Source organism: Squalius cephalus (assembly GCF_949319135.1).
Source record: "Squalius cephalus genome assembly, chromosome: 7".
Lineage (NCBI taxonomy): Eukaryota > Metazoa > Chordata > Actinopteri > Cypriniformes > Leuciscidae > Squalius > Squalius cephalus.
The window spans coordinates 45838232-45865652 of NC_137128.1; the positions used below are offsets into that span (position 1 = coordinate 45838232).

Here is a 27421-nt window from a genome sequence, read left to right on the forward strand (position 1 = left end):
ATATGCATAAGTCCACAAGCATTATACGTTATGATAGCTTCTGGTACATAATTCTATATTTTTGAACGAAAACTGTTTGTGAATTTGCTACAGCAAAATGGTTTTTTTTGTCTGAAGGATTATATTGCTCATTGGAAATAACAAGAGGATGTTGGTTAGAAGTCTATTATTAAATGCTACTATGCTAGAGATTCAGAATATGCTGAAGTTTGTATTAATTTACTACAAGTATGCTGCTAGTACAAGCACACATTTATTTTCCTGTTGGTTCTCAGCAATGTTGGGACATATGCTGGCAAATGTAACCTTACAGTTGACTTGCCAAATCACTTCCATTTGTTTTATTAATAAAATTAATATAGGAAGTATTGGAAGTAAGTTCGTTACTTTGTTTTAAAAGTACCAAGTAACAACATTTTTTCAATGTTTTTGATAAAAGGCACTTCCCTGAGAATTGAACTTAATAAATGTGAAAAAGACACTTTAATGTCTGTCATTATGTTTGTCATTCTGTATAGCAAAGCAGATGAGAGTAGATCATGATCAGAAACCTGATTAGAAATCATTATGAATAAAATCGAATTGTTTTGAATCGAAAATCTTTTTGAATCGAAAATCGATTTTGAAACGAATCGTGGCCTCAAGAATCGGAATCGAATCGAATCGTGAGATGGTAAAAGATTCCCACCCCTACTTGCCACCTGGCTTGGCAGCAGCGGGCCGCCAGGGCAGGATGTGCCGGATGGCCTCCTTTTGCACCTGGGCGGCGGAGAACTGTTGGGCGCAATTTTCCACTGTGTCGCCAAACAGCCTAACCTGGGAAATGAGTCCAGGAATCGGACCTTGTCTGCATCCCTCATATCGGCCAGGTTGAGCCAGAGATGGTGCTCCTGGACCACTAAGGTGGACATTGCCAGACCGATCGCGCAAGCTGCAACGCTCGTGCCCTGGAGGGTGAGGTCGGTTGTGGTGCAGAGCTCACCTATGAGCGCACGGTCTGGGCTACCCTCGTGCGTGTCCATGAGGGCCTTGACCTGGTGGACCTGTAGCAACGCCATGGCATGCAAGGAGGAAGCGGCTTGCCCACAGGCTTTGTAAGCCTTGCCTGTTAGAATGGACGAACGGACTCACAGGCCTTAGAGGGGAGACAAGGATCCCCCTTCCAAGAGGTAGTGGTCGTCGGACAGTGAGGGGGGAGGAGCTACTCAGGCAGTTTCTGGCAGAGAAAGGTGCTGTCCACGACCTGTTTAGCTCTTCATGCACTTCGGGAAAGAAAGGCACTGGGGCGGCGAGCTGAGAACCAGCCTGGCCCACCCCGAGAAACCAATCATCCAACCGAGATGGTTTGGGACACAGTGGAGGATTCTACGCGAGCCTGACCGCCTTGGCCTGTTTCAGCATAGCTGACATTTCTGGACTCTCCCCGGAGGGGGTAACGCTCCAAGTCATCATCTCCAGAGCTCAGCTCACCCTCCAATGTTGCAATCGACATCCTATCCTCTGGAGGGGCCAGAATGAAACGGCTGGTCGGTCCATTACAGAGGGACCAGTGCGCTCAACGGGGAGCTCCACCAGCTGTGGTGTGATAGAAGAGTGAGGGGCCCACAGGGATTGGTTATCGGGTGGGGAAGCCGTCACTATGATCCTCAGAATACCCATCCAACACGACGCCCTAGAGCGGCGCATGGTAATGGGGACTCCACCTTCACGCATGAAGGCGAGTCTCGATCTTAGCACCGCGATAGTCATGTTCCCGCAATGGGAACATTAACTATTCACAAAAGCTGCTTCAGCATGCTGAATGCCAAAACACGTGATGCAACTATTGTGACCGTCAGATGGGGACAGGGAACGACCGCATCTTGAAAAAGACACAAACTCACCCGTGTTGCTCTTTCAGGAAATGGGACTCAAACAAGTGCCGGAGCACACAGGGGAATGATCGCGGCAACACTGACAGGGGATGGTGCAGCCTGTACCAGTGAAGCACTCACTCTTTTCGCCCTCAACCGACCGTCAGACAAACAAACACAAAAAGGAATGCTGTTAGAACAGCAGTTGAGAGCTCAGAAAGCTTGCGACCACTGCTGCACTCACGCTGTAGAAACACTGGAAGAGATTTCCAGAAGAAGCACCGACACACTCACTCGTTGAATTTTATATCAACACTCTTCAGAGACATCGACGTGAAGACCGATCGCCTCCGAAGCGAAAGACAAGTGATGCGTGCATCCACTTCCGTGTTTATACAGCGTGAGATGCAAATCTCTCACGCCAATGTGCATTGGCTTGTTTTATCTATACTCGACGATGACAGGCTCCCTAAGCGTGATCCCAATCAGTACGGTATGTCCGACTACGTCGAACGTGACCGAACTAAAAGGGAACTCAATTATACCAAAATAACAATGGCTCACATTGATTTTTCTTTAAAGCTGCTTTGAAGCAATTTTATTGCATAAAGCTATATATAAATAAACTTGACAAAAACAGAGAATGAGCCTATTTTAATGTTTTAATTTTTTATTATTTATTTTAATTTTTAAAGAACTATTCTATGTATTACTTATAATAGACAAATTATAAGAATATAAAGCTAGAATTTTCCTTTATTTTGTATATTCAGTCGCTGAAACTGCTCAACTAATGGGTCACGTGTGTCAACATTAAATACAGTCTGAAGTCCTTATAAACAAGTGGACAAAAACATTCAAAAGTAAAGAATGATTAAACTTTATTGGACATGAGCAGTCATACAAAGACCCAATATAACCGACCCATCTACAATCAAGAAACATCAGACTGAGGCTCATCCTGTAAATAAATACTGTGTTCCTGAATGGATTTTCACCCTCTAGTTCATTAAGTGCTGAATGTATCTAAGGAAACCTTGGCACAAAAGAAAAGAAGTTCCCAAAGACTTCTGGTCTACAATCACACTGCTAGACCAAAAGCTGAACGCAGGAACTACGCCAACATGGAAACTGATTGATTTGATATAATTAGCTTTTTTCAAATAATAATCTAAAAGACCATTTCAGTCCAAACTCAATGACAAAAATATGTACAGTAATTACTTCTGTAGGGCTGAATAACCACAAATCAGTTGCATACACATCAAGTCATTTTCCCCTGTATAATGGAGTTAAATGTAAAACTCTTTGTAAAGATGTAAAGATTTTTTAATCGCAACCCAGATCGACTGATGCAAAATCCGATACATGAAAATAAAGATACAGTGCCATTTTAAAGGCCTAATGTTGTTTTAGAGTCTCTTACAACAGGTTTACATGCGTCAGAAAAACACTTTAATTATGTCATAATATACATTGCAGCATCAGCTCTTTTCTCTCAGTGTCTGAAACAGTTTGAAGATTCAGGCCACATCCACACGAAGCCAGAGCTTTCCCTATCCAATCTTTTTTTCCCCTCGTTCTAAAAAGAAATCCGTAAACACAGCGCCGTCTCAAGAAATATCTGTGTTCACACGAAACCACTGAAACCGACTCAAAACTATGTAGTATACATGCCAGACCAGTATGTGGCGCTGTAATTCTGCCACGGAGATGCACTAAAAATGGAGAGGAAGACTTGGAGCATTCACATAAACAAGCATCATAGAAAGGAAATATAAATAAATAAAGAAGTAAAATAAAGAAATAAAATAAAAATACATTCAAGTAAATAATAAAGAAATAAAAGAGGCTCAGTAGCTTCTGCAGGATGAACACAAGCATGTCGTCCGCAGTTGTTGTTGCTGTTACTTGACGTAGTGTGTCTGACTCGGGTCGACATGTGGGGTGATGACATCATCGTTTCACAAAATAAACGGATTAGCTGAACACACGAAAAGCAAGGGTGTCGTTTTCAGATTTATCCGCTCTGGGACCCGGATTAAAAAAACAGCGGTTTCAGGCTCCCAAACGCCGGATCCGTCTGGACGAAACACCGATATGATGCTACATTTTTGCATATACAGCTAAACTCGTCTCCATGTGGACAAGGCCTCAGTCTCATATTAAATGTAAATATCAAGATCATACTCATCAAAAGATACTTACTAAATGGTGGATTATATGCTTTGAATCAGTCTTGTGGGCCATGCATTGTAATGTGATCTGGAGATTGGCATCGCCCAAGATTGTTTTCTTTTTAACACACAAAACAAAAGGAGAAAATAATCAGGAGACATTTTATTTTTATTCATATTCAGAACATAGAAATACAGACATCCATAGTAATGTTATTTTGCTCTTATTCATAAAGTTATCTGGTTAAATAAAGTTTGGGAGCAACCAATCAGATCCCAGACAACACACTTGTACTGAACAGCAGCGTTTATCTCAGTTTCTCGACCTTCTACTCACAGTAATCCACTATCTAATGTTCAGGATGTTCAGGATGACTGAGATCCCGTCCATATCCAGCTGAACTGAATGAACACTGAAGGAACCGATGCCCTGGACCAACACCATTCAAAAATACATTTTACTTTTTCAACACACACAGTGATCCAGTGACACAAAACACACCGTTCTTGAAGTCTGACCGTCGCCATCAGCCGCTTGTTTCTGCAGCAGGTTCTGTGCTAAACCAGTCTTTCCAGTGTAAACCAGAAGGAGAAGCTGCTGCAGGACAGACGGGAAGTCTTGAGTAGATTGAGCTTCGTTTGGCAGACACCTGTACATCGGCCTGAAGCAGTGCGGTGGAGAAGAGGCAGGCATGGTTTGAGCTGCAGACCTAGACTGAATTTAGGCATCATCAAACTCCACAATACGGTTCATGTTCCCTTATGTTGGCAGTGAAATTATGAAGAGAACATGTATCCTTCACAAGTAACGTAATGCATTACGATGAAATATTGATTTTAAATATAACTTTAGATCTGTCTGATTACAAATGAAAAAAAAAAAACACTCCCCCAGATAGCAATGAGTCGGCGGCCCACCGTCGGCGCTCCGGCGGCAGTAGAAGCGGCAGAACGGCGACATCGCAAACACGTTGGACGGCGCACCGCCGGCGGCAGCCGCTTTTTAAAAGCGGCAGCCGCCTTCCTACCGCCTTCGTTCCGCGGCCGGCCCGCGGGCCAACCACCGTTCCCCCGCCTTTATATTGAAGGCGGCCCTTCCGCGGCCCGCCGGAGGCAAGCGCTATTTTCGAGCGATCTGCCGACACTTATTCTGGCTATATATAATATTTAATATTTATAGCATGCAGTTTATCAAGAATAAAGATTGCTCAAACCAGACAAATATCCATTTGGCATTTTTATTCCACATTTCAAAGTACAGTAACTGTCATTTAAACAAGATGTGTCAGACCACTGAAATATAAATAACAAAAAAATATATATATAGCCTACATATATATATATATATATAGCCTATATATAAAAATAATACACACACTAAAGAACATGCAGGTTTCCAATAAAATTTTGGTTAAACAAATCAGCCTTACAAGTACATTATAACACTTTCAATAATTGTTAATATAAAGAGGTCAGCTCTGGGGTGAAAATAATTACCAGTAAACATTATAACAAGTAATGAGGATATTTGGTACCAAAGAATGTGCAGGATACCAAATAAATCAAGGTATAACATCACATTTACAAGCCATTTCTAACAATAGGATAAGTGGTAATAATTTAGAGTAAAGCTCTGGAGAAGAATATAGCCTACCATTATAATGGCATTGCTGACCTAGGGCACAATATTTACACTGTGCTGCAATAAGATCTGTGTCTCTTGTATCTGTGATAAACAAAACTTGGTGTATATATAAATATATAAAATGTATCTATAAAAATACTGAGGTAAAAACAGTAGTAGAACAGACCATTATAACTGCAATGCTGACCTGTGGCACAAGGATTTACAAGCTACATTTAACAATAGAATAACAGTTAAGCACTGTGACGGAATGAAAAAAGCAAATGTTAACACAGTAAGTAGAATATTTGGTACCAGGTAATGTGCAATATCAAGTATCAGAGATATGAAATAGGATTTCCAAGCTATTTTTAATAGAAAAACAGTTAAGCACACTGATGGAATGAAAGTAGAATTTTACTAGTAGTTAATGTGCAATATCAAATATCAGGTATGAAATAGGATTTACAAACTATAATAGAATCGTTAAGCACTGACGGAATGAAATAAGCCAATACTAAAGTCACGGTAAGTAGAATATTTGGTACCAGATAATGTGCATATATCAAGTATTAGAGGTATAATCTAGGATTTACAAGTTACATTTAAAAATAGAATAGTTAAGCACTGTAACAATGAAATAAGCAGCAAATTGTGTATGAAGTAATTGAGATCTTTGGTATCAAAGAAAGTGCAGAATACCAGGTGTAATATGTACCAGGTGTAATATGTACATTTTGACATTAAAGCAGAACTCGGCAACTCTAGTAATTTCTTCTCTAACCGTCTCTTTTGTTGTTTCGCTGGAACATGTGAATGATCCATCGTCGCTGTATAATTCTAGCTAGTATTGAGGGGGGCGTGTGTGTTTATGTTGAATTGCCGTAAAGCAGTTCGTGTTTCTTGCTCGTTCTTGCTTCTCACGAGACTTCCAATTTCTATCTTGCCGGGACGGTAGACCTCAAGTTGCAAGGTTGGTTTTCCGCCTGGGAACGCTGGGGGGTGCGGGGAAAGTCACCAATTTCACCAGAACAGGTTGTTTAACCATCCAAATGATTTCTAGACAGTTTTATTAAGTTTAAAAAAAAGTTGCCAAGTTCTCATATCTTCAGTGAATCCACGTGCGCCTGTATAAAAGGACAAACAACCTCACCATCCGTGAAGTGAACAGTGTGGATTGGGTGAGTGTAGTCTGGCACTTCTGGCTTCTTGGTGTTACTGACTGCAGGATAAAGAAAGTGTTGCAGTTGTCAGTGATGCTGGGGTGTCAGTAGTCAGCCTAGGCTTAAGGGGTCGGCTGTGGGTCCCTCTCAGCTGTGCGGCGCCTTTTTCCACCTTCACGGTCAGATGCTCCTTTGAGGTAACGCATGACATTAACCTGGAGCGCCTCATCAGTGGCATCCTGGGTTGCCGGGTTCTTCCGGATGGCCCCTGTAGAAAATACAGATCTGTCATTTCATTTGAATGGGCCATACACCTACTTAAATATAAAAAAATATCTAACTTACTTTGAACAATGGTCTTCAGGAACAGGTCTCTAAAACACACTTTATCCCCTACACCAGTCCAGGTTGTGTTAATGGAAAGGTGATTAGAGAAGATACTCTGAAGCATTCGCCACACTGTTGTCTTTAGGTCCCTCCCACATTTGATAGCCAAAAACCGAAGCTGAAAATCCAAAAAAAGTGTTACAAATTACATTTCTCTAAAGCTTCTCATACATAAATATAAAATGTGACAGGCTGTGGATTCAGACTGAAAAATATGCAGTGTACAATCTTAATTTGACTTTTTAGATTACCCTACGGTGTTATAAACGAAAGCAGCACACTTACAAATCGGTCCTGGAGCTCTTTATCCTGCCTCAAACTGTGGTCAAGCAACATCAAATCTTCCTGGGTGTGTAGAGGGAGTAACAGATCCCCTGGCAGGGACAACTCTCCAACAGACACATTAGCACTGAAATGTTGCAGCATAGTGTCCATTTTGTTGTCCATGCTACGCACAACATCGCCAAACTCTCCAAGACGTCGCAGCATTAGGGTCTGATCTGCACCTACAGGGGTTCCCAGAATAAAAGAATAAAGTAGTCAGTCCTGGTCCCTCAACTACTAAACTATGACACTTATATCTAGGTCTTCTACACGTACAGGTAGCCCCAGTGGGAATTAAACGAACAACCACAGGTGTTGTTTGCAAGTTGTACCTGATTGCCCAGTGCGAGCAAACGTCTTCAACATAGTCCCAACTTGCTTCACCTGCTCTTGAAGTGAGCCGCTTTCATCTGAAGCTACGAAATGAAAGGCATATGGTAATTTTGAACCTACATCACACACAAAGTACATTTAAGAAAGAGTGCATGTTCTCACCTGCTCGTGCATTGCTTTCCCTCAAGGTTTGGTTCTCCTCCCTCAGAGCTTGGTTCTCCTCCCTCAGAGCTTGGTTCTCATTCTGGAGTCTCTGGAAATCTACATAAAATAATAATAATAAAACTACAACTAAAGGCACTATTTTCAATATTGTTAAAACACTGGACATTAAGACATAGGCCTAGAATATACCTTCATAGCTGAAAACTTCATGCTGTACACGAGATGCCAGGGGAGTCCAAGGGCCAATAACGGAGCGCTGACTTTCTCCTATTGATAATCATTGACGTAAAAATATGTTTGAAGTTATTGCATACATTTAATGAATCGGACTTAAATGTAACACTTAGTTTAGCGTAACGTTTTACATACCTCCAGTGTTTTCACCAATGTGCTGGCAGGTTAAATTTGCTGCTGGGGGTGTAAAGCTTAGTACTTGACGAGCTGGGGGAACAAACATAACAGCTTTAATTTCACTGCAGAGATGGCATATTCAGTAAAGAAAACAATAATTGAACTCTGCAAAGCTAATGGAATGTACAACACACCTCGACAGCTTTCATCCAGAAACTGCTGCGGCGAGTAACCCGTCAAGTGTCCTAATGAAAAACAGATTATCAATAAAAGGATTCCTCGTCTTAAATAGAAGCAATAGTTTCCAAGACAAAAAAACGTCACAAATAACATCACTTACTTGTACTCAAACTCTTGGCTCTGTGAAGTGGAGTCTGGATTACCGGGGAGAAACCTGGTTCTGAGAAAGAGGAAACTGAAATTTGAAAATCTTACAAAGGGTATAGTTTAGTGGCAGGATCACAAATTAAGCATCACAGCAATACATTTTACATACCAGCTCTGAAGTCTACAGATGGCTCAACATTTTCCTGGTTTTCAGGAATCGATGTAACTTCTGGAGCATCTGGCAGCACTGAAACCTCGTTACCGGGAACAATGTTTTCAAAGCTCAAAAGAGGTTGTCGAAACGACAGCACTGCTGGTGCATCTGGAAGTCTAGACTCCTCTTCATCAGAAGAGGCCTGGGGTCTGTACTTGGAATTTGAGATTCTCTTTCGCTTTCCCTTCTTGTCATCGTCCGTCGTTTCAACGCTGGAACCTGTTTGGAAGCGCACCAAATATCTCATTAAACCAAGAACTGGCCAGAACTGGGCATTTGAGCTTTTGAAAAGTGGAAGTCCATCAACATTAACTTGCATTGAAACTGACGTCAACTTCTGCAATTCAGGAGACACTAAAAACTGTGATAGTATTCCACTTTCAATTCCAGAGTGATGGTATACACCACCTGAGAGTTCTGTTGTTTTAACACAAGTCACTGTTTTCAGAAGGGTTCTTGGGTCTTTAGGAAGAGTTGGATGATCCTTGGACAAAATGGTTAAAAGCTTACCAAGTGCCACATGGGGGATCATGTTGTCAATAGCCCAGCCTGCCAATTGTGTCCTTAGGCAATCCTCTTCCTCTTCACTATCTTCTGTGCTTGAGGAAAAAATGTCACCAGGTTCATATACCTCATCAACAGTTAATTCCTGTGCTTCAGGGATTACAGTTTGTCCATGGCTTGTTGTAGCCATTCCATGTTGATGTTCATTAACAGGAGGATTTACTTGGTCAAAGTCAGGAATAACAGCAAGTAGAGCATCGTTTGCAGCTGCAATTTCCTGTTTGTCCCTCTCAACTCCTTTCAATATTCGTCTCCTTTTGGCCCAGTAACTAGACATTGTGACTAACAATGCATTTACCTTTAAAGCCAAAACGATTGTCCAACAGTAGGTCTCTTGTGTGAAGTTAATCAGTAATGCTCCGGTCAAGGTAACTGCAAGAAAATGTGAACAAAACCACATTGTTAACATTAGGAATATACAGTAGCTATGCTGTAGGGGAAAAAGATGATCAGCCAAATGTGGAACAGTGAAATTGTATAAAAAAATTATAATAATAAAAAAAAAAATACTAATTCAGTGTAGTGATTCAAGTGAACACAGCACTGTTCTCAAACATAAAAAGTACAGCAGTTCAGATAAATATAACTCATCATAATCCTAAAGTACAGCAGCACAGCACGTGCTAGCTAACACTTGCTAGCCACTGTAGCTACACTGTGAACTGAACTAGCAACATACTTTGATCTGACAAACAAAATAATTTAAACAACCTATATACATCATTCTGCTTTGTTAAAAAACACCAAAAGTTATACTTAGTCTTTTCAAATGTAAAGCTTTGGCTACCTACAGTAGCTAGTTACATTTCTACATGTACGTAACTAACAACTTTGCTTAACCTCAGTGTGTACTGTAACAAAGGCAAAACAGCATGTGTTAGCTAACACTTGCTAGCCACTCTAGCTACTGGACTAGCAGCTATTTGTTCAGACAAACAAAATCATTTAAACAACCTATATACAACGTTATTGTGTAAGAAAACACCAGAAGTTAAACTTAGTCTTTCTAGATGTAAAGCTTTGGCTACCTACTGAAGCTAGATACATTTCAACATGTAGAACATGCTTGAACTCAGTGTGTAAAAAAGGTGAAACAGCATGTGTTAGCTAACACTGAACTAGACTAGCAGCGTGCGTGTCGGAACAAACAAATGAAAACAACCTAATGAAAACAACCTAATGGTATATACACCATTCTGTTTAGTTAGAAAACAACACAAGTTATACTGATCTGTCTTTCTTGTCGTAGATTTCGCTACCTACTGCTGGATCCACATTACCACATGGGGGGCGGCATAATTGTCCATACAAGTAACTGTTAGCAGCTAGTTCAGGAACTGGTTACGTAGTTAATTCGACTGACCAAAACTAACTTAAAACACATACGTACTCACACTCGTATAAACATTCGTATCTTAGAAGAAAAGAAAAACTCAACGGCTGGAAGAAACTAAGTAACGTTAGCTATTACAGAAAGTTATTTGTAACATGGCGGCAACTTTGTAAACAAGGCTTACTTTAGCCTTACTTTAGCTTGACTAGTAAGGCAAGAACAAAGATGACTACAGATTTTACAAAGATAAACTAAAACCAATGTAAACATAATATTGCGTTAAACAAAAAGGAACCATGTACTTACTTAAACGATGGTAGTCGACAGCAACTCGCGGTGAACTGATGCGAATGTGCTCTACTTATATTGTTTGGGGAGGGGCCAGCCTCAGTGGCTCCAGTGCGTCATCGAGCCACCGTTTTAGCCCCGCCCAAAAAAATCCTGAACACACAATGGTGAAAAACTATAAAACAGTCTAACTCCACAATTCAGTACTTCACAGTTCACAGTCTTTGTAATGTGTTTAAGCAATACATTTCTAACATTTCTAATGTGTTTAGATTTTTTTTTTTTAGCATTTTTTTGCATTGCCTTTACATGGACTTTAACACTTTCTTAAACATTTGTACAGGTCGCAATTGCAAATTAATCCCTTATACATGTAAAAGGTCAAAAAAAAAAAAACCAGGGTTGGAAAAAAATGAAAGACATAAAACGACATTTACACAGACAAAATATTCCTAAATATTTCACAAATCTTCCAGCGCAGCTGTGAAACCAGAGGAGATTTTAGCTTTTTCGTTGAGTTTATCCTTCAGGTCAAAACAGAGATTTTCATGTTTATGATAGATAGGCTATTACCATGGTTGCAAATTAATAAAAAAATATAAAGCAAACCCAAGATTTTGGCCAAGTTGCAGATGTCTTTCACTGTTCACTGATTTCAAGCATTGGTGAAAAATCTAACTTCATCCATTTATTCTGCTAAATTGTTCATACCATGAATGAAATATTTATTTTAAAAACTAATCAGAATCAGAAAGATATTTATTGCCAAGTAAGTTTTACAAAAGGAATTCTTTTTGGTCTATTGGTGCATCTCAAATTGTGCATAAATCAAAGAAATGTAAAGAATTGTCACCTTAAGTGAATAAAATAATTCTATATATTTTACATATTATCGCTTCAGAGTTTCAAAGTAATTTAAATGTAATTTCCTAAACCTTATCATGGAATCAGAGTCAAATCTGTTATAACCCCTAATGGCTTTGGAGCAACAACAAAAATTTATATAATTCACATAATAATTATATTATAATCGCTTTAAATGTGAAAAGTATGCTGTCAGTTTCACTCATGGCTGGTCGATTTCAAAGCGGCTTGCCGCCAGCCGGCCGCGGTTCGTTTAGACGGCGGCAACCGCCAGAGAGAATGAAGTCGGCGGCCCGGCGGCTGTTCGCCGGCGGCATCTCGCAAGAAATGGGAGTGACGTATTCGGCGGCAAACGTTTCATCGCCGCCAGCGGGGCGCACCTATGGCCGACAGCTTGGGGCCGGCGGCAAAAAGAAGCCGTGCCGATATTTTTTGCTATCTGGGCCTTTCCTGGTTAAAAAAGAGTTGATTTTCAGAAGTCAACAAATTTGCAAACAACTGAATGTAACGTTTTTGACAAGTCAAACATGTCAGTCTTTTACAATTTATTAATGTCTCCAGCACGTTTTATAATTACCCAAAAATCAAACATCGGTCACCCCTCACACACGTCCATCAAAACCTTAAACTGTCGGTTGGAATATTAGAACTAAAAATAGCGGTCCAGGCAATACTCAAAAAAGTCAACTAGCCACTTGCTTGATTTGCAAAATACAAATATGTCTGATTAATAAGAAAATAACGAATTTACTTCTGTTAAATGATTCATTCTTGTTATTTCTAACTAAATTAAGAAGTAATGAAATGAATTAGATCAGCACTTGTTGATTCATTGAGACTGAGGCACTTCATTTCATCAGTTCTCTCTGGTGAGTCACTGCGCATGCTCAGCACTGCGGCGGGAAGTTCGGGAACACGCGGGTCCAGACAGCTGGAGGTGGTGTTTTGTGAGCGGTCTAATCGTTCTGCATCCTTGATATTGAGGGTAAGTACTTGATATGTACCTGTTTTTAATTAGTTATGTGGGATTATTGATTAAAAACAAGTTATTAGATACTGTGGCGATGTTTCTAAGCAGGCTTATTTTCCCAGACTTGAAGGACATGTGTTGGGTTCAATTCTATGTCTTTAGGCTCACTATTGGCCGACGCTGGTCATGTGTATGATGCGTGTGACGTACAACCCAGAAGCGCTGTAAACTTTCCATAAACTTTCTGGGCCGGCAAGTTTCAATTACAGAGAAGCCTATGAAGGAGTGAGACAGCTCTCAGATTTAATCAAAAATATCTTAATTTGTGTTCCGAGAATGAACGAAAGACTTACGGGGTTGGAACAACATGAGGGAGAGGAATTACTGACAGAGTTTTCATTTCTGGGTGGACAAACCCTTTAAGCTGTGCCGCCACTGAAGTTTGAGTTAATCTTGTCCCCACCCCACAGGATGACACTATACATACCCGAAGAGCCTGTGTCATCAAGTCTCTGTGCACCTACTGTATGAAGACCCTGAAAAACTAGTGAAGGCGTATTTGGTGAGTTGATGAGAAAAAACTGTTTCAAAAGCCTTTTGAATCTGTACTTGGGCTTGTTTTCCCCTATTTGCTACAACAAACATGTGACATGAGAGAACACATAACTTTGTCAAATAACTGAGCTGGACACTGTGACGAAGTTCTTATGTGAATTGGTTGATGCACTAAACCAATACATTTTTTATTCATATCGGTTGAGCTCTCTTGGGGCCTAATTTACATTAAAAAATATAAATAAACGGCATCAGAAACTGTACATGCATGCTTTTGTTTTATTGCATTATATTCTAAGATGGTTTTAATGTTTTTGCCACCTCATTCATTTTAAATATGGTGGCCAAATAAATGATAACAATCTTATAATATAATGCACTGCAATAGAACTCCAGTATCCACTGTGACCTCAATAATAAATATAGTAGAATTATCACCTTTCTGACAGTTTAAACTTAAAAACTGAGAAATTATAAACGTGTAAATGTTTAAGTTTACTTTACAGGTGTACCTAATAAAGTGGCCAGAGAGTGTACAAGTGTGCAATTCTTGTAATAAATATTTGAGTTTGTGATCTTTCATGTATTTCGTCCCACAGGATTCAGACATTGGGTCACAAAGTACCATGGAGCAAACTGTGATGGGAAGGACGGAGCGCTGCCTGACGATGACCCAGCAGACATTGGTGTCCTTGAAGATGTGGAAGTCCTCAGTGACGTGAGTAGCAATGCACAGGCTTGTGCTCTGTTATTTGGACTGATATACTGTTTGAACCTGAGCTACCCACCAGAGCTCAAATGCACTTTTGAAGTCTTGCAAAAAATCTTTCTAAATCTAAATGGACAGATGTTGTCATCAAAGGCACAGTTCCTCAAAAACAAGCTTTTGGAGTAAATGAGCTTGAACAAGACTTTTAAGTCAAACAAAATGCACTTGGACTTTGTTATGGATATGTATTTTTTTAAGTTTTAAGAACAAAAGGGCATTAAAGTCCTACAAGCGTTGCTTGGGGATCAGTTTTCTCAAGAGCCAAGATTTTGTTAGTTAAATGTTTCTTATACATTCTTTTACAAACACTCAAATGAATAGGAGAGTTAAAGTGAAGAAAGCCGTTTAAACTTAATTGGTGCATGTAAAAAAATAAAAAATTTAAATAGTTTAAATTGTTTTCTGTGCTTTTTTTGTAGATTACTTAAGTTTTGGTAATGTCATGCCCAGGTGAAAAGGAAATATATTTAAATATTTTGATATACTTAATGTATTTTAAGTGTACTGTATTAATTATATATTTAATTGTGTTATTTTGAGACATCTTAAAGTATACTAAATGTACTTTAATATGTATTTAAGTTCAATTTTAAGGTAATAGTAATATATTTTAATATACTTAATTGTGTTAAAATGGACCTATTTTAAGTACATTTAGTGTAATTTAATAGCACTTCTTTAAATTGTATTTTTAATACACTTTAAATATGTTTTAGAACTACAGCTTAAGTATATTTTTAGCTTCACATTAATGTGTTCCCAGTATATTTTAAATATAGTATCAGCTTATTAATAATGTATTAGAAGAACACTATAAGTATACTATTAGCCACTATTAGTATAATAAAAATACATTTTTATAAAACCATTCAGTATGAAAATAATATATTTTAATGTATTACAAATACAGTGAAAAATTATCATTCCGTAAAACACAGTAAAAAATATTTGTATAAAACACATACACACTTTGAAAGCTAGTAAACTTTAACGTACTACACCCAGTGTACATCAGTACAGTAGCATATGTAAACTGTAAAAAAAAAAAATATACATTAACAAAATACAGTGATCTGCAGAGGTATTATAAACAACAACAAAAAATCTAACTTGAGTCAATAAATCTAACTACAGTCAATAAAGTGCAGTCATTAATAGCTGCAAACAGTTACAGTACTGTTACAACTCAAACCATCTTCATCTTTCAAGTGAATTGGAGTGACTGGTCTTTGAGTTAGCTTCGTTGCATTTCTTTCGAATCAGTGCTCGCACCTCAGACGTCTGTTTGATCACAGTGTCTGTGAAAGGGGAAAAAGAGGAGTTTATTTTTATATTAAAGCAAAATTAACCTCTGTTAAAAAAGTAACTGTTCCCTTTCAAAAGGGAACTTGCACTGCTTCGATGATGCTATTGGGGAACGATGTTCTCTAGGCGCCTCTTTAATACTTCTGAGTCGCACTAGTTGTGTCATAGGCTGTCGCCAGTCAAATTCTATTGCCGTGATTGTACAGCTTTTCAAACACCGGTTCACATGGAGGGTGTTCCCCATAGCGTCATTGATGCAGTGTCTCATTCCCTGTTCTCAGGGAACAGAGGTCGTAACCTAGACATTTTTTATTACAACACAGTATGATTTTTTGACATTTCCCTATGTTGTACATACAAGGTGAAAAAGACGTACTGTTAAATGTATTATATATGCATTAAAGTACATTTGTTTTGTACTAAAAACATACTTAAGTACATATTTAATACATTTAATAGTAAGTCTTTTTCACCTGGTAAAAATGGAATTCTTTAACATGGCATGTAATGCTTAGTTCATATTTTAACAGTAGACATTCAATATAAAATGTTAATGTAATTCAGAAAAGGAGTTAATAAAATATCTCTTGAACAACTGTGAAGTCTACATGGTATGTCACTGTATCACAGCAAAAAACAGGGTTCGTAAACCTTTTCCAAGGTCAAATTCAAGCACTTTCAAGGTCCATTTTAAAGCTTTTTCCAGCACCTTACACCACCGTTAATTACATACCAATACATAGTCAAAATTATTATTTAGCGTTTTTATCACATTAAAAGAGATAATGCTATAAACAGCCAAAATTATGTTTCGTAATCAGATATTTAAGCAAATCACAAGATTAATTTTTTCAAAATGTATCTAAGTAGATACTGCATAATACTTTTCATTATATTAATGTCCAAATATTGCTTCTCAGATAATTTTCAGGAGGGGGGGAAAAAAATCGAAATTCTGTTCAGTATCGCGATATTTTGTGCACGCAATTATATCGATACAGTAGCGCAAAGTATTGCAATATTTAATTATAAAATTATCTGTTTTACTTTCGGGTTATAGGGCTGTGACGGTGGGAGGTTTTTTTACCACTGCGGTGGTAATGGACCAACTACCAGCGGTGGTTGGGGGGTTTTGAAATAAAAAAAAATAGTGTTTATTTGAGCAAAAAGTGTTTATTTGAGCAATTCCCTCAAAGAAACAACACACTAAAGCCTGTAAAGCATTGACATAAATATCAGTAAATATTGGCAAATTAAATAATATAATTTAAAAAAAAGATGTGTGATACAGCCTGAAATGGACGTTTTGCTAACATTTGCCTACCAAGACTGACCGAATAGCCTTTCAACAAGCCTGATTCAAAAATCTCTATAACAGAGGTGATATGAGATTAAACCATACTTACTACTCTACTCTTTGTTTGTCACTGCACTCAGATTTCAGTTTTTCTTCTATAGCAGCTGGTCTGAAAAACAACAAATATTAATATTTTAAAAAAGAGAGAGATTTACATACATATATATTTATATATCAGTCAGGCATGGCGCGTTTACATTTGTTCACATTAAGTAGCCTCTGTATCTGGATAACTGATCGGATTTCTGTTTCCTGCATAAATTTAAATTAGGTCTGAAGCAGGACACCAGATTAAGAGAAAAGATGATACAAATTAAACATCTTTAACTCTATTAATAATAGAGTATCATCTATCATCATTCTATCATTATAATAAATCTATCATCTTTAGCCTAATCTATAATAAGATTCTGTAAACAATCTTTTTTTCGAAAAGTTTGCAAAAAACTGACAAGCCAATTATGGAAGTGTGTACTGATTGGAAATTGATTGCAAATAAAGAAGCGCGTTTACACTTGCCTTTTAAATGTGTAAGTGGACAACTTCCAGATACAGGTCTCTAGTTAATGTCAAAAAGTGTAAACGCAGCCATAGAAAGTTATCAAAAAGGCAATAAGGTGAGATGGTCCTCACTGCAGAGCATAAAATCCGGGGGGAGGAGTCGGATAAAATCCAACTCCTCCCACCTTACATACCTAAACCTACCAATCTCCACCCCCTGATCCCTACACCCACCCCTAAACCTACCAATCTCCACCCCTTATATAAGATCCGACTCCTCCCCTCGGATCTTGTGTACTGCATTGAGGTGCTACTGAATAAGGTTGCCAAGCTTGAACAAATATAAACACCAATCACACACTTCCATAATTGGCTGGACAGTTTTTTTTGTTTTTTTTTACTATTCAAAGATCATTTACAAAATAACAATAAAGGCAAAATATTCAGGTAATCAGAAATAAATACACAGCTTCATTTTGCAAATACAAACAAAATTAATGTCATGTTGTACATGTTATAATAACTAATTCTGTTTTTTGCAGATGCATTGGACAATGTTTTATAGTTGTTTTAAGACAGAGACAAATCTCTCCACATAGATTTTAAACACATTTATCAAAGACTTTAGACTTTGACTATATACCCAGTGCTGAAGTTGCTAGAAATCAGTGTCAGCATCATGTTACAGCGGTTAACGTCAGTATTACACGTACACGTCATATTAGCAAATGCATGAGACATATCCAACTAAGAAAAAAAAACAAAAAACAGTGAGTTATTTATTTATGTAAACAGCAACTAAAACTTACCAGTAACTTCTGATAGCAGTATTCATCTCTTCGAGTTTGATTCGACTTCGACTTGAAAAGCTTGGCTCTGATTGGTCAAATTGAATATAGCTGAACTGAAAAAGACGTGCTGTTGATCACTCAACCTTAAGCAGTTGTAAAACATTTAAGAAAGTTAATCGCAAAAAAAACATCACCTAATCCATATGAATCGCGTGGTTTCCTCCAAGTCCTCTAAAGAAACACGATCGCTCCAGTTTAAATTTAGACTTCTCTAATCACATTCAAGGAACATACGCACAGCAAGAACCAATCACAGCCGTTCAACAGCTCTGGAACCAATCAGGATTAGTCACGTGTGTAATTCGTATTTTTCAAATTTAAACAAGTAGCCTACAACATATTTTTGGACAACATTTAAACATCTTTGGAAAATGTATCTCTATATGCAATTAAAATAATATGATGTTGATATCCTTGTGGGAATTTCAGTAGTAAAAACATATGTAATGGACAACAGCCTAGCCCTTTACAAGTAAAAGTGAACAACATTAATTTTAAGTGCTTATATTGCAATGCTTAATAAACTTGACAAATGTTTATAATACATTAGAAGTTGGTACTTTATACAAAAAAAAAAAAAAATATATATATATATATATATATATAAAATATTAAAATGATAAATACATAAATATTACAAATATATTGCACTAGGCCTAAGTTTTTAAAGTACTTTAAACACACTAAAAGCTTAATCATTTTGCTATGTTCTTACACAAGTTACACATAAAATGTACTTTAAGAGCAACATAAGTATGTTTTCTTTAAATACACTAAAACTTCACACAAATATTGTGTTTAGCATATTTCTTAAAAGTATAATTAAGCATATATTTATTACCAATGTACTTCTAGTGCAAATTTGTTAGAAATATATTAAAAGTATGCTTGTGTTTAGCATATTTTGTAAAAGTATAATTAAGCATATATTTATTACCAATGTACTTCTAGTGCATTTGTTAGAAATATATTAAAAGTATGCTTGTGTTTAGTATATTTCTTAAAAGTATAATTAAGCATATATTTATTACCAATGTACTTCTAGTGCATTTGTTAGAAATATATTAAAAGTATGCTTGTGTTTAGTATATTTCTTAAAAGTATAATTAAGCATATATTTATTACCAATGTACTTCTAGTGCATTTATTAAAAATATATTAAAATTATGCTGGTATTTAGCATATTTCTTAAAAGTATTATTAAGCATATATTTATTACCAATATACTTCTAGTAGACTTTTTAGAAATATATTAAAATGCAATTCAATGTATTTTTAATGCACTTCAAATAAGCATGTTGGTAATACAAATGTATTATAAACATACTATTTGTATTTCAAGTATATTTTTAATACATTTAATACTATGTCTTTTTCACCTGGGCATGCTTCTTAGTGCTTGAAACAACAAGATAGATATTCATTAAACTACCAAAACCATACATGAACAAGACATTAACTAGTTGTTTTAACAAGGCAGAATTTACAGACAAGTGCTTTACCGACATTGGGTGAATTAGAATACATTTTATTAGACTAACACAATACAAACATTTTAATTCAATTAGTTGCAAAGTTACATTGACATATTAAAATCATGTTTAATCTACAAATCAATATTGTGTCCATATAATATATTCAAAGCAGTCCAGGTTTACTTGATTTGATTAGATGCATAATGGGTGCTATGATTAAATCACGTTCATTCAACAATTATTTATTTAATTATTTTTTTCCCAGTGATTACCTGGAAACACACACTACCAGATGTTTCGAATGGCATCCAGAGCGGCTTCAGTCTGTCAGAGACGATAACGTACATAATACATAATGCACCTGAATTTGTTCTTCACTCGCTGAAATTGAATCGGGAATGATCACAGAACCGAGTGAAATACTTTACACTGCAGGCTAAAGAAAAAAAAAACAGATCCAATTGAAAATTATACTGGGTTAGTGAACATCATTCAATATGTGTTGTACGTTATACATTTTGACAGACATTTTTGAAAGATGTTACGTCCCAGGACGTATGTTATTTGTGATTGTGTTTCCCTTTTGCCCAACAGCCTGCTGGGAAAAGTAGTTTGTCTGTTCTCCTCTGTTCCTCCCTGTCCTCTCATAGGAGCCTAATTGATGCCACCTGTTCCTGATCAGAGTTTGTGGAGAGGAGCGCATTTAAACAGAGGGAAACTGGCTGTTCCCCAGAGAGAGTGTGGCCTGTCCGCTTTCCCAGACTGTGTTGAACGTTGAAAGACCTTGTTTGTGTTTTAAAGCTTCTTGAAAGTCTGTTGTGTTTTCTGTAGTGATAGAAAACTTGGTGTGCCCCATTTTTGTTGTTGCTTGCTGACGCAGTAGGGAGGTGGGTGCCTCTTTTGTTTTTACTAACCCCTTATTTTCTCCTGTTTTTGGGATAGTCAGGAAGTCAGGTAAGAGAGATGTTGTTTATTTGATTCTTTTGGTTTTATAGGTTAATTAGACTTTCTTACTCCCAGGTAGTTTTCCAGTTTTGTTTGTTGTTTTGGCTTTAACCCCCTCCTGAGGTATGTGGCGTCTTCTGGTACTTATTTGAGTTGTATTTAATTCCTTACCTTACTCCTAACTGCTGTAAAAGAGATTTTTACTGATAATTAAAAAAATCTAAAAGAGATACCCTGTGTGTGTGTGTTGAGTGCTGGGATTGCAGACAGAACCAACTCTCTCTCTCGTTCTTTCACTTTTTTTTTGTTATTCCGTGTGGACATTGTCTTTTATAACAATATGTTACTCTCCTGCTACCCCTAGACAAACAGGGGACGTAACAAAGATGATACTATTTTACATTATTTGTTACATTTAATTACCCCTTAGCAAATTTACATTTAATTACCCCTTAGCACTCGCTTATTACACACACACTCTGCTTATTACACACAGGGACGCGCAGCAGCACACAAACATGCCAAATAAAAATAAAAGGATTACAATGTAAAAGATTAATATTGTGTACATAAAGATGGAGGAATCCAGCTTTTTCATATGGTCTCGCTTTAACCTTTAATCTCGCGCACAAGCAGATCCGTTTGCGCTCTGGAGAAGCGTTCAGTCTTTCTTTTGCAAATTGCATCATGTAAATAGCGAATCTGCCCTGGCGCGAGTGCAACTGGCTTTTAAAGGGAATGGGAAATTACACTCTGATTTGCACTTTACGTGCAAAACACACCCATTACTTATTAGGAGAATAGGGACAACGCTTTTAGACCATGCGCCAAGACCGCCGACCATTTTTCCCGACGTTAAACTAGCAAAAGTGGATTCGGACACGACCTAAGTGCACTTGCGCCGTGCGCTTTAGACCATGCGCTTAGATCATTAAAGGCAGATTAATAAACAGATTCTGTTGTCAATAGAGCCCTTAATGTTAATTACATATCAGTATGATTTATGTTTATACATCTCCACTCGTCAAAATTATAAATGTCAACATTATAAAGACACAATTTCTCTTTCATTAATTTGATAGAATTCAAGTTTTCTTAGTGTCTTCATGATTATCATGCTGCTTTGATCTTCTTTGGAAAAGTTTTGAGATCATGGTCACACCAAGTGCTCCTCTGGTTCCTGAATGTTCCACAGACTCCGGGATGGACCGCAAAGACCCGAATCCTGAGCTGTGAGATGAGACTTCTGAGCGTGATGAGCTACAAACTGAATCGCTGTCTGCTCCTGATCGTGATCTTAATGAACTGTAAGCAGAACTTCCCACAGACCATGTGTCCGACCGCTCATCTCCACTCACTGGGGGAATAACATTTAAATCAGTAAAAGGTTTGAAACTCTTATAGAACAAAATTCTGAGATTTAAAACTTTCAATATGTTCCTAAAAACATGTTTTGGCCCTGTTTTATCTATGAAATTTCTTTATCACAAGCCTGATTGCTATTTAATGAAATCATTATAACCATATAGATGTATAGAGAAGAAGAAATGATCAGTATAAACAGGTGCTTAAACTCCAGAAAATGTTGATTATCAACATAAGAAGATCAAACTAAATATTATATGTGCTTTTTTATTTTATTTCATATCAGGTTTGCATTTATTGGCATAAATTAAATGATCAAAATTTGAGAAAATGGAAGGAGATGTAGGCTAGAAAGGGTCCAAATTTTATTATGGGGGAAAATATGTGGTGACAAATTTATGACAATGTAGATTAAATATTATATTTTCACAACAAAACTGATGGTATTCATGGAAAACATGAGCTGTAACGCTGTAAAGAAGGTCACAGGGAGACCAAAATGTACTGAAAGTGCCAAATAAAACAAGACACTCACTGTCTGGTCGTGACCATTCCATGCTGTTATATAGTTTTATGGCCCCTGACACGTAACTTGTGTGAGATGAACCTCTGGAATGTGATGAACCGAAAATTGTGTCTGCTCCTGATCGTGATCTGAATGAACCATAAGCAGAACTTCCCACAGACCATGAATCAGATCCATCATCTCCACTCACTATAATAATGAAAGCAGAGAGCAGATCAGTAGAACATTTACAACATTAATGCATTTGACAGACACTTTTATCCAAAGCATCTGACATGGCATTGAAGGAATTTATTCATCAGTTCATGTAATTGTAATTAATTCAGATGGTCAACTTTATGTTAACTCTAAATGGGCCAGGGAAGGAGGATTCACTTCATTGCAGAAATTTTGTTCACACAGAGACAGAACATTAGGTATATAATTACAATGTTCAATGTTGTTTTCAGCTTTTGCCTGGTTTCCTAATGAAGCTAAACAGGGTTAAACCCAAGTATAGGTCTCTGCAGGACAGTAGTAGGAGTTACCAGATCAGTGGGTGAGGCCATAAACAGAGGGACGTTTTCGACCGTGTTCCCTGATTTGCCCACGTCACAGTGTGGGTAGGGTTTAGGGGTGGAGTTGGGTGAAGGGCATCATTTTCATTCCATGATTTATAAACACCCACCAGTTTGAAAACACCCACAAATTTAGAAACGTCCACTTATTCCGCAGAGACCCCATACTCAATGAACCTGGTTAGTATCAGGAAGGTAAAATGCAGTCTTGATAATAGAACTTATATGAGACTGAAATGTAAGCGAAGAATCAAATGTTACACCAATATTTTTAATAGTATGAGATGGAATTAATGTAGCCCCACGAATGGATAAATTCAGTTCAGACTTTTTAAACTTTAAAAAGGCAAGACCATAAAGAGAAATCAGAATTATAATTTTTTGGGACACAAATGATACAATTTCATGTTTTTATTTTATTTTAAACTTCACCTAATGGGTATGGAAAGCTGCTATTGCTGCCACATAGGCTACAGCTTAATAGTGGACAGGGTAAGACCAGCAGAGAAGCGATCTTGGAGGAACTCCAGCACTGAAGGCACTGGGTCCAAACCACACTCTACACCAAAGAGCTGTACAGTCTCCTTGTGGATGGAGCTCTAGAGTTGAGTATGGTCTCGACAACTCCTGCTGACAGGCCAGCCTCTAGATACAGAGCCCCCTCAGGGGCCAGACCCACAGTTTCCACAGCTCTGGGAAAGCAGGTCCCTCTTGAGGGGAATCTCCCACGGAGGACCTGCCAGGAGTGATATGATGTCCGAGAACCATACTCGGGCCGGCCAGAATGGGGCTACCAAGAATAGACTGACCCTGTCCTGGCAAACCCTCTCTTGAACTCCCGGGAGCAGATCGATCGGGGGAGATGCATACAGGTGTAGCCTCGGTATGTACCATGGCATGCAGCCTAAGAGGAGCTGGACGCATGAGGGAGAACCACAGCGGTCAGTCGGTCGTCTGATGAGATGCGAATAGATCCACTTCCGCTGGGCCGAATCTCCAATATCCACTCCACCATCTAAGTGGAGTCTCCATTCCCCGGGCCTCAGCTCCTGCCTCGACCGGATGTCTGCTCCCAAATTCTGGTGCCCAGAGGGACAACAGTTTACCCTGGGACCACGAGAGGATCTGGCCAGCCTGTAAAGAGGGCGCGACCTCAGACCCCCCGATGATTTATATAGGAGACCACCGACGTTGTCAAACTGAATCAGGACGTGGTGGCCACTGAGTGAACCAGAGAACGGTTCAGATGCCGCAGATCTATAATGGGACGCAAACCCCCCATCCTTCTTTGGAACCAAGAAGTACCGGCTGTAGAACCTGGACTCACGCTCGGGAGAAGGAATACATTCTATGGCCTCCTTCACCAAGAGGGAGCGCACTTCCTTCCTGGAAAACAGTGTGTCCCGAAGCGCACTTGACAGCGGAATACAGACATTGATTTCCTGAAGATTCCATGGAGGAGCAATTCTCACTCGGCCATCCCCTTCTTCGCAAGATGAATGGTCCTCAGATCCGTTTTCTTGCTTGAAGGCTTTGGGCGAGAGTGTTGCTTAGACCCACAAGCAATAAACTCAGTTTTTATCATTATTACATTTTAGGAAGTTGCTATATAACTAGATTTTAAACCTTCATTTGGAAATGCGTAGAAACCTTCCTAACTTTGATCTTACGATCATTTCTCCAATGTGCGTACGTGACACAAAAAAACCTGCGTACGCCTCTCTTCCAGATGAGAAATTTATAAATCGTAAATGATTTTGAAATTTTGGCCAGCAGAATGACCTGCCAGAACTAACGCTACGCTAGATTTTTATAAACATGAATGTTGGCATGGATTTTAGAGTACACGCAATATAAGATCAATTCTGTGTGTTCACACGTTTTAAAAATTAGGCCCATGGTCTAGAACAATGAGGAGACTATATGTAGATAATATTCATAAAATTCTATGATGTCACTCACTAGTGTGTGATCTGCTGTCCTCTCTCCATTTGTCCAGTCGCTCTTCTGTTTTATTTCTACCATCCATCTCTTGTAAACATTTTCTGTCTATTTCAAAATGGCAGCCGTTGTTTAGTGCCACTGTCTCCTCAATCTTCTCCAGCAGCTCCTTGATCTGAGTGTCGTCACTCCTGTTGTGATTGTTGAGAACATGAAACCTGTTCCCACATTTGTCCAGCAGCCGCTGGAGATCCGGCCCTTCACTCTCGATGTACTGCTCTATAGATGAGTCTAACAGAGAGTCTCCACCAGTGAACAGCACTATAGTGTGACTCCAGACTCTCTCACTGAGAAGATCCAGATGCTCCTGCAATGCTTTTCTCTCAGTCTCTTTAAATCTAATGTCCACACGTATGATCAGTAGTACAGCGTGTGGTCCTGGAGGACACAGAGACACACTGAGCAAAATCTCCTGTTTCAGTAACTTGGGACTCTCTTCTACAGAGATATTACTCCACCATCCTGGAGCTTCAATGACAGTGATGTGTCTGTCTGCTACTTCTCCATGTCTCTTCACACACTGAGCAGATTTCTTCAAGTCAAACTCCTCTCTGCCCAGGATGGTGTTTCCAGCTGAACTCTTACCAGCTTTTCTATATCCCATCAACACAATCCTGAGCTCTGAGAGATGTTGGGCGTCACCTGAAACAAATACAGAACAAACACACTTCTTAAGGTGGGTGACATCTTAAATCTTCTTAAATAATCTCTCTTTGTGAAACTGATGTTTAAGATTATATTCAAGACAAGATGTTCGCGGGGGGGGGGGATGGGGGGGTATTGTTTTCCATGAATTAGGTAAAAGGATTTCCGTTATCAAAAGCACACATGAAGAACAGGATTGTTTAAGAAATGAAAGTGCTTATTTCCTTCAGTAACAGATTTTAGGGGCCGTCACTGTGAGCTGCTTTGAACCCATCTATTGGGAATGCCTCTACAAATAGCGGTTAATGACGAGAAGTTTCTTGCTATTATTGCAGTGACTGTTACATTTTCATGATTTACTTAATATACTCAGTGTGTATCTGCACTATAAAGTATATGGACTCACTCATCTGTGATCTGATGTTTTCTCTCCTTTTTTGCATCCTCTTCATTCGTTCTTCTGCTCTCTCTTCCTCTGCTCTTCTTCTCTCTTTCATCTCCTGTAAAATCTTTCTGTCTATTTCAAAATGGCAGCCGGTGTTTTGTGCCACTGTCTCCTCAATCTTCTCCAGCAGCTCCTTGATCTGAGTGTCGTCTCTCCTGTTGTGATTGTTGAGAACATGAAACCTGTTCCCACATTTGTCCAGCAGCCGCTGGAGACCCGGCCCTTCACTCTCAATGTGCTGCTCTATAGATGAGTCTAACAGAGAGTCTCCACCAGTGAACAGCACTATAGTGTGACTCCAGACTCTCTTACTGAGAAGATCCAGATGCTCCTGCAATCCTTTTCTGTCAATCTCTTCAAATCTAGTGTCCACACGTATGATCAGTAGTACAGCGTGTGGTCCTGGAGGACACAGAGACACACTGAGCAAAATCTCCTGTTTCAGTAACTCGGGACTTAACTCTACAGGGAAACTCCACCATCCTGGAGCTTCAATGACAGTGATGTGTCTGTCTGCTACTTCTCCATGTCTCTTCACACACTGAGCAGATTTCTTCAAGTCAAACTCCTCTCTGCCCAGGATGGTGTTTCCAGCTGAACTCTTACCAGCTCCTCTGTCACCCATCAACACAATCCTGAGCTCTGAGAGATGTTGGGCGTCACCTGCAACAAATACAGAACAAACACACTTCTTAAGGTGGGTGACATCTTAAATCTTCTTAAATAATCTCTCGTTGTGAAAAAGGGGTTCCTGAGATTGGGTTCACCTTATCTGTATGGGTGTCAAACTACACATTATTGATTAAAAATGACATATAAGTGTATCTGACATTAATTAAATTCTTAAATCAGAGTTGAACAAAGGTTATCGATGGAGAATAATTTTGAAGAAAAGAAAATAGCTTAATTTCAATGATCTGCAGACAAACCAACAGATCACACCAATTAAGCAAACCTAAATTCTAAATAGCTTCAGAATAATGTTTTCAGAAAGTATATTCTTTAAAAAATAATTAGGCTAAATTGTTCCTCTAAACCAATGAATAAGTCTCTCTCTTGTGTGTGTTCTCACCGGGGAAAGCATTATCAATGCACTGGTGGCTATTAGCACCAGCAAATACATGACTGTATTACATTTACATTCATTTACTAGATGGAGAGAAAGCCAAAAAAGACCATTTGTGACT

The 27421-nt window shown here is 38.4% G+C and overlaps 2 protein-coding genes and 1 long non-coding RNA gene across 3 annotated transcripts in view; 1 reads left to right on the forward strand and 2 right to left on the reverse strand.

Moving 5' to 3' along the window:
- LOC307161962 (uncharacterized protein) overlaps nucleotides 1-27421 on the reverse strand; it is a 47917-nt gene that overhangs the window by 15266 nt on the left and 5230 nt on the right. Inside the window, exons 3-4 of the mRNA XM_079876947.1 lie at nucleotides 26196-26897; nucleotides 25106-25786 (exon numbers count right to left, since the gene is read on the reverse strand). Coding sequence (XP_079733073.1) covers nucleotides 25106-25786; nucleotides 26196-26897 — 1383 coding nt within the window. The remainder of the gene's footprint in view (nucleotides 1-25105; nucleotides 25787-26195; nucleotides 26898-27421) is intronic.
- LOC307161963 lies at nucleotides 3777-20907 on the forward strand. The gene is made up of 5 exons (XR_013821832.1): nucleotides 3777-4024; nucleotides 12828-12952; nucleotides 13408-13499; nucleotides 14092-14210; nucleotides 20016-20907. It is a non-coding gene; the product is annotated as an uncharacterized lncRNA (long non-coding RNA).
- The window catches only part of mbd3a (methyl-CpG binding domain protein 3a), a 177048-nt gene continuing 175530 nt past the window's right edge, over nucleotides 25904-27421 (reverse strand). Inside the window, exon 8 of the mRNA XM_079876940.1 lies at nucleotides 25904-25914. The gene's annotated coding sequence lies outside the window, so the exon portion shown is untranslated. The remainder of the gene's footprint in view (nucleotides 25915-27421) is intronic.